General features: G+C 36.4%; 1 protein-coding gene across 1 annotated transcript; it reads left to right on the top strand.

The window, feature by feature from the left end:
* Positions 1–1,710: 1,710 nt before the first annotated feature.
* On the top strand, positions 1,711–10,178 carry tgfa (transforming growth factor, alpha). The gene is made up of 8 exons (XM_059328523.1): positions 1,711–1,849; positions 1,952–2,039; positions 2,904–3,083; positions 3,535–3,714; positions 6,283–6,397; positions 7,298–7,447; positions 7,804–7,895; positions 9,305–10,178. The coding sequence occupies exons 2-8, from the start codon at positions 1,997–1,999 to the stop codon at positions 9,310–9,312; spliced, it is 768 nt and encodes a 255-aa protein (XP_059184506.1). The 5' UTR covers positions 1,711–1,849; positions 1,952–1,996; the 3' UTR covers positions 9,313–10,178.
* Positions 10,179–12,733: the final 2,555 nt, after the last annotated feature.

Raw genomic sequence — 12,733 nt, 5'->3', positions numbered from 1 at the left:
AATGTCCAGCAGATGGAGCTGGTTTGAAATGTTTCTCACTCTGTTCTGTTCATGTTGTTCATCTCAACATCAGAAACTCATTCCAAAAAAACAATTAACTTAACAAAAGCTGTAATTAGTGTGACAAAATGTTAGTTTGATTGTGAACTGATTGGAATTGAAAAGGCTTCTTCATCATTAAACATTTTGAACTTAAGATGATTCACCTTTTGCCTTTTTGCAGAAGAAAACAAGTTTTACTGGTTGCTGCATCACATTATTGTAAGCTGAGTGTTAAAACATGCTTTAGCTACTTCTCCTCTGCAGCAGTGGAGCTCACGAGGCCTCAGATAAAAGAGGGTAAGGAGACACATGTTGGCACTCTTAGAATGAAAAACATTTTAGCTTTGTTAACACAATTTGTGTTTCCCAATGAGTTTATCTGAAGTCTGCAAATCTTCTTGAACCTGATAAAAAATCTGAGTGGAAACTAGTGACAAAAGGCCGGAGAATCACCAAACACATCATTTAAATTCCATTAATGCACCAGATTTCACGGGACTCTGGCCAGTCGTTGAAATATTTCACTCTGGACCAAAAACTGTTGGACAGATGACTGAACAGATGGACCAACAAAGCTATTATTAGGCCTCACAGCTGAGCGTAATAAGTACATTTGTGAAAATAAAAGTTTTATTAATTTACAGACCCCATGTATTCTCAGAATGTATCTGAGGCATTTGACAAAGACATTCAATGGGAGGATATATTATTGAAAAATAAAATAAAATAAAATAAAATAAAATAAAATAAAATAAAATAAAATAAAATAAAATAAAATAAAATAAAACAGGTTTTTGCCTTTGCAGCAATTCTTCCTCAGAGAAGGATTATTTGTGGAGTGGATATACAAAATATAATATATATATATATATATATAAATATATATAAAAAAAATTCAACCTACAGCCTCGACTTGGATAAATGACCTGATACTTGACGAGAGTCAACACAAAACCAAAAAAAAATGTTATTTGTAAACAATATATTTTTCTTGATTAAAAATGTGTATAAAAATTTAAAATAAAACCCCAGTTATGAAAGGAAATTAGAATTTCTTTTCTGTTCAGTCAGTTTTTTTAATATAATATAACAACAACTTTGCCATAAAGATAAATCTACAATACACCACTTAAATATATATTAAATAATAGGCAAAGTGGTAACAATAATAATAGTAATAATAATAATAATAATAATAATAATAATAATAATTTTACTAACAATATAGTCATGCGGTTATACTTTATCTTAAATTACTTTTTCTTAATTTTGCCAGTACTATTGAGTTATCTAAAATACTGCACACGTTTGCTACAATGTTATTTTTTATTTTGAATATTATTTATTTCAAATATATGAGTGCCTTGCATTATGTCTCGCAAATGGCACACATGAAATAATAATAATAATAATAATAATACATAAATAATTAAAAAAATGAACAAGACACACCTTTTTCATATTAAATTACTCTTAAAATGTTTTCAAACAATCAGATGCGTACGAAGACGCAGATCATAAACACAATATAAACCAAAGAAGAATATAATACGATATTGAGGACATAATGAGCTGGCAGCCCCTCCCTCCCTGTCTCTAATTGGTCAGCCTCTGACAGGATTACACGAGTTTCCTCAATTGAACACAGTGAAGTTAAACGCTCTGACATCCTGCTGCTCACTCTCGTTGCTTTTGGATTTAAAAGAAAAATAGATTAAAAAAAAAAAAAAAAAAAAGGAAGAAACTCGACCTCAGTTACCTCTCTACGACAGTCGATCAAATGTGTGTGAACTTCATCAGTCGGCAGGTCTGCGCTGGGATCTCTGGATTAAATGTTTTCTGTGCTGATGGCCGCTGCTGCTGCAACACTAATGACTAATGTGGTTTCTTAACACCCGCCCGAATTCAGGAGAAGCTGCTGGTCAACTTGCGGTAGTTTAGACCACAACTCGACATGATGACTCGGATTTTCTGGGACACTATTTTCCTCATAAGCGGTGAGTAGCTAGTTTTTCAGGAAAATCAGCTTTTTTTTGTGTGCATGTCTTCTACACTACAAAAAAAAATGTTAAAAGTGCCAGTGTACTGTGCCCTATTTAATTATATTATTTAATATTAATTCACTTGATCACTTTATGACTTGCAATAACAACCACAACAATAATATCAAAATATTAAAAACAAAAACAAAAAACATACAACATATATATATATATATATATATATATATACATATATATATATATATAAACATATATGGTACTCCATATTCATCTTCTTTGCTGTATTTTGCCGTCTTAATGATCCTCTAAGCTGTCACTGATTATTAATAGTATAAGTGTTATTTCATTTAATTTTAGTGCCATACATTTATTTTTATGCTTAGAAAAAAGGAGGAAAATTAATCACATTTGTTATCTATTTATTTATTTATTTATTTTTACAACACACCAGCCTCCCCTGTGTTGAGAGCTGGTTTCAGTCTGTACTTGAGATCGCGTGTCTTCACAGGACCTGCTGTATGTATTTATAGTGCTTTGGTCTCATCCTTTTAATGCTTGACCCTGTTACTATTGTTGGGTAGCAGTTACTCAATGAAGCATCGATATCACATTGAAGAACGAGTCACATGACGGTATCAGCAGCACACAGAGGCAGGTTACTGGGACTCACCCTCAGGTTGTTCAGCAGGATATGTGACACCTGCTTTTCCTTATGTTGGAAGACTATCACGATACAGTGATCTATTTTTTTTACATTCCCATAGGTACTTTTAGTATGTCTGTGGTACTCAGTGGTACGTTTACAGTGAACATCTTGTATTTTTGTCATTCCTGCAGTGATTTATTTCCTCTCTGTAGGTTCCTTCTTCACATTTGGAGCAGGGCCGAGCAATTCGACGATTATTGAAGCGAGTATATCCATCGATCCAAACTCCACCACTGCTCCGAACACCTCAACAAGCAGCTCTGCAGCAACCAGCAGCAGAAGCTCCACAACGGCTGCACCTACTACAACAACTAACATCCCAATAGTTACAAGTAAGTCTCAGCACGATCATGTCTAAATGGGAGCAAAAGTTCAAACTCATTGTCGAGACATTTCAGAAAGAAAAGGTATTTTATATTACCAAAAGTTCTTAACACTTGTGCAGTAAGTCATCTAAATCTGATGATTTGTTTTATGTATTTATTTTCTCACATGAAGACCATATTTTATGTTGACAAGGGCATTATCGATGAATTGTTTGTTCTATAACATGTCTGAAAATATACATCCCAGTTTCTTAGAGTCCAGGGTAATGTCTTTAAATGTCTTGTTTTGTCAGTCAAAGATGCGCATATTCAGTTAAATTCGATATAAAACAGAAAAAATGGGAAATCCTCATATTCAACAGAATTATAACCGCATTTCCTGCTTTTTTTTGCAGTTATTGCTTAACTGATTATTGAAAAAGTTGGCAATAACACCTGTTTATTTTCCTCTCTGCAGGTTCCGTCTTTGCATTTGATGCAGAACCGACTAGTTCGACAATTATTGAAGTGAGCATTCCCATTGATAAAAACTCCACTGCTGCTCCTAACACCTCAACCACCACCACCACCACCACCAGCAGCACAACTACCACAACTGTTACACCGACTACAACAACTAACATCCCTCCAGTGAAAAGTGAGTCTCAGCACACTCATGCCATGTGAAAATGCAGGGGAACGTTTGGCTCGTTGTCACGCTTTCACCAGGAAAATAGATTGTTGTATTTGAGATAAAATGTGTCCTTGTTGCAGCCCTGATCCCTCCCGCTGCATGGCGGCCTCCACAGCAGGAGTCCTCAACACTGTAAAGCTTTCCATTGAGCTGAAGTGCATCAACACATGCAGACAGTGTGGCGCTCGCTGATAATTGATCCTCTTAGCGTGAGTGAGGGCAGAGATTGTAGTAAATTAAAGATTATGAGCAAAATATCTGAGCAGAATGTTCAATAATCTCACAAAAACTGCACCTACAGTATTAAATTATGCTCTGGAAGGCACCTTTTACGCCCTAAAGGCCAGTTTGTGTCTCAATGTTGCTCTCGTCCGACTGCCAAAATCACATGGAAAGGGAGAGGGTTTGGTAGGCAGATGCCTCAGGGACAACAGAGGGCTTTCACAGAGTCTGAAAGAAGGAGACAATACATGTAGGCTGCAATCCAAAAGCCCATTTACCGTTGGAATGGAGTGTGTGACGGAGGCTGTAATGCAGCTATCTGTCTGCATGCTCGTCCTGCTTCCCACCCTGAATGCAACACTGTGCATCTGTTTGTGCTGCTCTGGGAACACTGACTTTTGTCTGAGTCAGTTATGTAGGAATTTCTCTGACTGTACAGCTTACGTGGAAGAAATGGCCTGTTTTGTCTAGGTGTTCATTTAATCAGATATTTTTGTCCCGTTGTTTTGTCACAGTGGAAACCGAGATAGATGGAGGAGAAGAAAAAGCTGTTTTAAAGGCTTTAATTACTGCGAAAGAGATGTGCCTGCAGGGATGTGCTCTCTCATGAGTCCTAATGTGGGTTGATGGACAGAGACTTTTGTTTGCAATGTCTCACCAGGACTTTTCTTGACTCTAATTGTCCCTTCCAGGTACACTGAGAGATGTAAGCCACCACAAATCCACACGCAACTGGTAACAAAAGGCTTCAGTCGACTGTTGGTGGCGTGGGTGTCAGCTTTAGGATTTAGTACATGCTGTTGTTTCAGGTCTCTGCAGGCTTAGGTTATTTTTAGATTTTTTGATATTTACCTGTATCATGTTGTGCATTCGGACAAAATGCACTTCGGATTAGCCTACATTTGATATTGTAATTTTCTGGTAGATTTCATACGCTGATGCATGATAGTTCTTAAAGGTGTTGCAGTTGTCGTGTCATGCAACTGCACTGTTGTTGTATGTAACCCACCTAAGTATTAGCAGATTGTGTCACACGTTTTAGAGCTTGTGAAACCAGCAAGAGCACAGAGAAACTGCCAGATTTTACTTATATTCAGTTAAAACTAATTGTTCATTACATATATAGCTACTCAGGAAAATATTCGATACTCGATACCATTTTCGATACCACAATGATAAAAACAAAGACCCCAAAATTTAACAGAAATATTTTTATTAACAAGAAAAATGCAACATAAACATAAAATTAACAGAACCACAGGTTAAATATTTATAATAAAAAACAGTTGTGCAACAATAAACTGCAACTATGATAACAAGCTTCAGATACTCGATACTTTTGAAAGTGATTATTGTATCCGGATACAATGTTTTAGTATCGATACTTTTTTGAGTATCGATACTTTTGACAACCCTAGTTTCAAGACATGCTTTATGTTATTAACTACGCCAACGAGGTTATATTTCACTGCTTTTACTTTGTCTGTTTGTAAGCAAGATTGGTCTTTGGTTTTCATGAAACTTGGTGAAAAGGTGTAAAATGGGCCAAGGGAGTCGTTTTTCACCTTCAGCAACAATGCAAGACGGGGCATTTGTGTTACATTTATGTGCTGTCAGACTAAAGGAAAAATTAGTTATCCAATTATATTTCAGTGCTCGCCTTATCTGTTTCTTTTGCTCTTCAGTGTCATGCAAATACTACAAACAGTGATCTACATGTTGTTTAAATGCTTTGAACATCAAAATACAATCTTCTTTCGACTTACGACTTAGCTCATAAACACACCAAAGTCGGAAGAACTAGTTCTAGTTGTGACATTTTCTCGTTTAAGAAAATACCAGATGATTCCTTTTTATTTAAAGACAGTTTTTTTTGTAACAACATCACCACATCCTGCTATGTCATAAAATATTGCTTTTGTTTCACAGAACTGATGAAGCTTGTTTAAAAGTACTTTTTTATTATCAGATCCCAGTGACTGGGCTACTACTTGACCAACGCACTGGAGGGGGGATGGTGGTGGCACTGAATATTTTTTGCTTATTTAGTTACATAAATAGAAAAAAAGGCATATAGCCTAATGAGGAACAGTATGCATGTGGAAATGAAGGGTAGGCAGAGAGAGGGACTCTGCACAATGGTGCTGATGAGAGAGAGATGCACTGAACTGGATGCACATCAAAGTTTACGATACTTTCACATATGCAGTCAAGTACATGCTTTCAGTAGGAAATATTAGAGGTTGATGGGGTTTAAAAAATCGACATGAATCTGAAAATGGCACAATATCTTGTCTTATAACCTCACAGAGTTTGTGGCAGCAGCTGTTCGCTCTCATTTTGACGACTGTCCGGACTCTCACCGCCATTTCTGCTTCCACGGAACATGTCGCTTCCTGATATTAGAGGAGACGCCTGCATGTGTGTAAGTTTGTACTGTTTTAAATCTAATATGACTTATGATTTTTGGACCAGAGAGCTGATAGTTTAAACAAAGCAGCTGACTGAAATCTGAGAAACTGTACTGTAAAGTTGCTTTGGTCATTTTTTTGTTTTGTAGCGATTTAACACACTTTGATGTTGGAGCACAATGATGTTGGAGCACAATGATGTCATACTTCAAAAGAAACATGACTGAAATCTTTACATCTGAAGCTATTTGGGGCAGCAACCTTCTCTGTGTTTCTGGAGAAGCTGCAGATAAATAAATAAAGAATAAATACCCATGGAAGGTTAAAAAAAATTCAATACTTTTTAAATAATTGTAATATATTTAGTCTTTGATACAACCAAGTGACTGTAAATAGTGACAGATTAATATCATAAATAGATATAATGCATGTCTAGACATTTATGGAGTTAATTTGCATTTTTGCTGAGTGAAACTGTTCCCTTTGGTTTTTTTCACCTATGTCTGATCTTTTTGTCTTTTTATTTTTAATCTACTGGAAAAGTAAACTCCTAATTATTTCTCAGGTACTTCACATCAACATGATTTTGAAAATACTTGATTTGGGACTTCTTCTGACAGCCAACAAAATTGTGATTTGAGCAACGTGTAAAATCTATTAACTTTTTTTAATTAAACATTTATTTTTTGCAACAACTCTATTGTCTTTAACAAAAAGGAACAATATTATAAATATAATTTTAAAAATGCCCTACAAGATTGTAAATAACCCATAGAAGTAAGAATAAGGGAAAAATCATTCGTGTCATTAACCTCCAGGAAATTGTTAAAAAAAAAAAAATTTCAAGCATGGTTTTTATTTATTTGACTTTTAATCTCATGCACACCTGATTTGATTGTGCGTCCTTGCTGCAGGTGTCATCCAGGCTTCGTCGGGATGAGGTGCGAGCATGCAGACCTGCTCGCTGTCGTAGCAACTAATCACAGACAGCAGACCGTCGCCACGGTGCTGGTGTTGTGTGTGATCGGGTGTGTTCTCATCATGGTGTTGTGTACCCTTTTACAGTAAGTAATAATAATAAATAATAATAATAATGCATTAGATTTTTATAGCGCTTTAAAGGTACTCAAAGTCACTTAACATAACAGAATCGAGACACACACAAACACAAAATGCAGAGAAAACAAAAACTAAACAGATGAGACATTATGAGTTCAGGTTTTGTAAGCTATTTTGAAAAGGTGGGTTTAGAGTTCATTTTTGAAGGTGTGAAGTGAGTCTGATGTCATGTCAAATTAAGTCAAATTTTATGGCCTTTCTTTATGTTCTATAAAATCAGTATGAGGCCAGTGAGTTTTTGAAGTGATGAACTTGATGCAGATTTTAAGGATTTTGAGTGCTTGAGTTCTTTCTTGTGCAGTTGCTGGTGGAGGCAGGACTGTCGCAGGCGGAGCTACGCTCATCACTACGTCCCAGAGAAGCACGGAGCATCCCGCCATCCTTCTGAGAGTGGTACTTTATTTATGTTGTACACTTTACGGTTTAAGGCTGGCATCAGTTTATCTTTTTCTGGAAACCCATGAAAAAAGCAAAACCAACAGCGTCCATTTTCTTCTTGCCTTTTCAACTCCCCTGCTCTTTCTCTCAGCACCAATCATAGATATATAGTTTCATCACCAAAAAAACATTTTAAAACAGCTGTGCACTATAGTTTTTTTTAGCAAACTCACTTACTGTTTACTAGAATAAACAGTGCATGTGTTGTAGATTATTTTCATCTTTTCAGATTAATCCACATTTGGTGCTCTAGTGGTTATTTTCCACATCATGAATCTGCCGAGCTCATGTTTTATTTCCTCTGACAGAAGAGTCTGGTGTCTCTCCCATCAGATAGATTTCCAGCTGCTCAGATCCTGAACAGGCCTGTCACATATGTTTATCTAATACAAGGCGGGTTTGATAGTGTGACTGATGTCCAGCGCAACTCATGAAACTCAGGTCAAACTGTCAAACTAGACAACGCTGATCAAATATGAATCAAGATTCTGTGTCTGCAGAAAGCCTTTTTAACAAACTGTTTACCTGTAATACAAGAAAGTTTGTGACTAGGCAACATGTTTTTTCTGCTTGAAAACAGACCAAGCAGCGCTCCAACTTACCCATGTCACTCAGACATGCTCTGCATTGCTCTGATTGGTTGATGGGGTCTATTCAGTATATTTACTCAAGTAACTTGAGCACAATTTTGAGGTACTTGTACTTTACTTGAGTATTTCCACATATGTAACTTTATACTTCTACTCCACTACATTTTGAGGCAAATATTGTAGTTTTTACTAGTTAAATTTCAGGTCAAGATTTATCAATTATTATTATTATATTATTTTATCAATTTAAAATGAGTATGAATGTTTATAAATTAAACCACAAAACAATATATTAAGTATTTAAAATGAGCCCTACCTTGACAATAGTAATTAAATACAGTAAACACGAAATTGGACATTTTTCGGATGCAAAAGCGTTGCAATTTTGCGAATATTTGTCCTTAAAAAAATGCAATTTGTCCCTCTCCTTCTCTTTCTGCTCCCCTGCCGCTCCTCTTTCTATCTCTTCCTCCTCCTGGTCTTTGATATTTCTGTGTGTTCTATTAACAATTTTCTAATCAGGAAGACGCTGTGATTGGTCAGATGTGTTTGTGTGCGTGCAAAAAAATGAGCTTGAACTGAAAAAAAAAAAGCGCCAGATATTCATCTTGCCAATTCTGCAACTAATGTGACGACTGCATTAAGAATACATACAAATTATTTTTAATGCACAAGATATTTGCATGCATTTCATGCATACGGTGTGTAAAGGCCTTTTATAAGAAACAAAAAACTTACCTGTTTGATTTCTGTTTGATATGATTTTCCTTACAGTGGTTTGAGAAGACATCTTGCTGGAATATGAGCCTTTGGATCATGGCGTGTTTAGTTTTTCTCCTCTGTCCGGCCCACAAATCTTTAGGATTGCATCCAAAGTGGTGCACATGTTCTGATGAAGCAACCCTGGCTGGAGATGAGGGAGGAAACATTATCGTCGGTGTGGCTCAGGTAGGCCTGCTGGATGTGGGAGGTTAAATGCTCCATGACATTTTTGAGAACAGTAGGAACGTGTTTACTTCACACTTTGATTCTGTGGAAATACACGCAGAACTGCAACAGTCTCTTTGAAGCTCTGAGGATGAAGCTCAAGGGGAAAGCTCGGCGTGTCCTGATTACTGTTTATGGCTGGCCTAGTGGACGAGAAATAATCTACGAGGCCATTAATCATCCTGTGTGGATGTCCAATAGGAAATGTGTTTATTTTGGGCTGCCGGACAACAATAATTCATTCAAGTCAGAAGACCCCAATTCCTATTTTTGTCTTTTAATAACTTTGAGCACTTTTCATCTGAACTCTACAAGCACAGAGGACATTTTAAAGAAATGATGGTGGGGGGGAAACTGATGCTTTAAATAAGTTTTAGTGTCTGCTTTTAAAGACTCACTTCACCTGACAGGAGTAGGAATTGTTAAACGGATTGACTTCTAATGGATTAAAATCCCTGGACTTATAGAATTTAAAATTGTTCCAACATGGTTTTGATAATTTGATGACTCCAGTATTGCTACTGAAGAGGAAATATTTGTCAGTTTTTTATTATTTTTTATTCCTGAGCTGTACTTGAATGTGTTCATGCATCAGAGGTGTTTTTGATTTGCGAGCTATAACTGTATCAACACATGCACATTATACCACAGTCCTCTTGTATTGTCGCACTTTTTTTGCAAACTTGCTCACCCTTCATCAAACAAACTGCACTTATTTTATAAAGTAGCCATTTGAAAAAGTGTCCACATAATAAGAGATGCCAAATAGACTTTCTGACTTTGCCTGAATGAGCACTGAAGGGAAGAGGCACGCAGTTTGTACACTTCCACCTAAGCATTCATGCTCTTAAATCACAGCTTACATTTAAAAAAAACACACAAAACACTTTTTATTTCCACAAGGGTGTGTTATAGTGTTGCATCTGCTTTGAATTTAATTAATTTTAAAGAGAGAAAGCGCCTCTGAGGGTTAATTTTAAACATAGTATTTAAGATTTTCTTAAAAACTGAATAATACTCAGTGAGGGAATACAAAATAATGATTACAAACTGACTTGGAGATAAAGCGTGTGCGCGCTTTGTGGGATAAAACGGAACAAAATAATAAAAAAATGAATGTGATAGTATTTCTATGCCAAAAAGACTCTGAGGGGATGATACACGTCTTTGTTTACAGTGTGTGACAATATTTCCATTCAGAATGTGTGCTTTTGTTTGTTACTATGTGTTAATTATCACAAAGACACAGAAATATTCAGTGTAAATATACATTGTCGATACAAAATAATCTGAAAAGGGTGATCTTCTCATCGATCTTCTTAACCTGTCACTCTGTCAGATTTCTCTTTTCACAGTTGGAAAGCCTCTATTATCTGCGTTTGTTTTCCAATGAAGAATTAAAAATTCAAGTGTTTGTGTGTGCATATTTTTTATTTATGTGCTTATTAGCTGCTGCTCCATCTCTTGAGTCTGGTATCCGATTCATCGCGTGACCTTCTTTTCACTACTGAAGCTCTTTCCTTTTTTCCCCCTCTCTTTCTCTCTCTACAAATACCCCGATTTTCTGTCGCTCTGCTCCTCTATTTTTCTCTCTCACTGAATATTTCAAGACACAGAAATGGCAATATGAAACCCTGAACCCCGGGCACAATTGAACAAAGAGCTGAACTCTTGAGTGCTTTTATAGCTGAAGGAAATGTTTCAGCCCTCTTTTCTATTGCCATTCAGTTTATTTGTTTGTCTTTTTGAGAATCCACATCCATTCATGATAAAGCTTTTGTTTGATACACCACATACGCACATCCTGTTTTTTTGTTTTTTTTATGTCCACTGTATGATATTGCGTTCCTAACATGCTGCATCTCCGCTGCTCTTCCCTTTCGCTCTCTGCATGAGGAGCTTCGTTTTGTTTTAAAATCCCATTATGTCTGCAATTGGATTTCTGTGTAGCCCTTTAGAGCCGTCTGGCTGAGCTACTAAACCAGATTTGAACTAAGCAGCTCTTGCGGATGCTTCCCTAAAGAGACACAATACCCTTTAACATACAAAGGAGCACAAGGAGAAACAAATCAACTGGGGAAAAAAGGCAAAATAAAAGTATCAAGACTTACACAAAGTGGGGGGATGTTTTCCCAACAACAAATTCTCTTGAACTCTTTATATCTGATTTGGACACATGTCAATCCTGATTCCCCATAAGAGGCTGGAGCTCTGCTTTGAATTGCAATGCCTTTCTGGTTTTTTTTTCTCCCGCTCTCTTCCTCTTCTGGCTCTTTTGATCCTCAGCCCAACATTCCCAGTATCTGCCTCTGACCAGATGGTTTGAAATAAGAGTATTTACAAAGGTATTAGGGTTAAGCAACTCTGCCTTGTTCTCCTCACTGCTAAGCACTGAAACAAATCATTAGGAACGATGAAAGCTCAGAGCTTCAGTGTACCCAAATCACATGAAAAGGTCAAACTGGTCGCTGATTCCGAGTGCAGCTCAAATTACTTTGTTTTAGTTACAGCATGAATGTCATGTCATATTTAAATTCATGGTTGTAAATTGATGATCAATGGAGTTTGTATTTAGTAGTTAGAGTTTGACACTCACTCTGTCTTCCACCTCTCAAGTCCATCCATCTGTCTTAAATGCACAATATGTCAATTTTCAATCAAATAACAAAAGCGGGAGTGTGGTCAGCGTTGCATCATGGGAGTTGTTTTCTTCAACACTATTGTTGTTATTCTCCTGGTTAGGATTCCTTTAGTGTTAATCATTCAGGGTTTTTCAAATATTTTTTTTTTTTACGAGAAGCCAGATATTCCACAGAGGCCTCCTTCTCTCCAAAACAAACAGATCCTGGGATTAAAACTGGTAAAAGCACAAACTAAAGCAGTTTCAGGTAAAAAAAATAAAAATCTGTTTCTCTAATGCTGTTTGGCGGGCAGTGTCTGTTTGGCCAGCTTTCTTCTCTGATAACTTAAGATCTAAATGTCCAGTGACTAAGTTACTGCACTTGGTTAACAAATACAGTTAAAAAAAACACCTAAAAGTGTCTTGAATCTGGTTAAAGGTCGGTTTGTTACAGCTTCTGGCAGACAACCATAATTCTGATGCATGCACAAAACAAAAATGACATCAGTGACCATTAGCTTCATTAAAATAATGGATTTCTGCGTGTTTCAAAGTTTTTTGGAAACATTTGGGATGATGTAAGTACATCACTCAAC

The sequence above is a fragment of the Centropristis striata genome, chromosome 3 (genome assembly GCF_030273125.1).
Source record: "Centropristis striata isolate RG_2023a ecotype Rhode Island chromosome 3, C.striata_1.0, whole genome shotgun sequence".
NCBI classification, from domain to species: Eukaryota; Metazoa; Chordata; class Actinopteri; order Perciformes; family Serranidae; genus Centropristis; species Centropristis striata.
The sequence above is the reverse complement of the archived record's forward strand: the minus strand, read 5'-3'. Positions and strand labels throughout refer to the sequence as shown.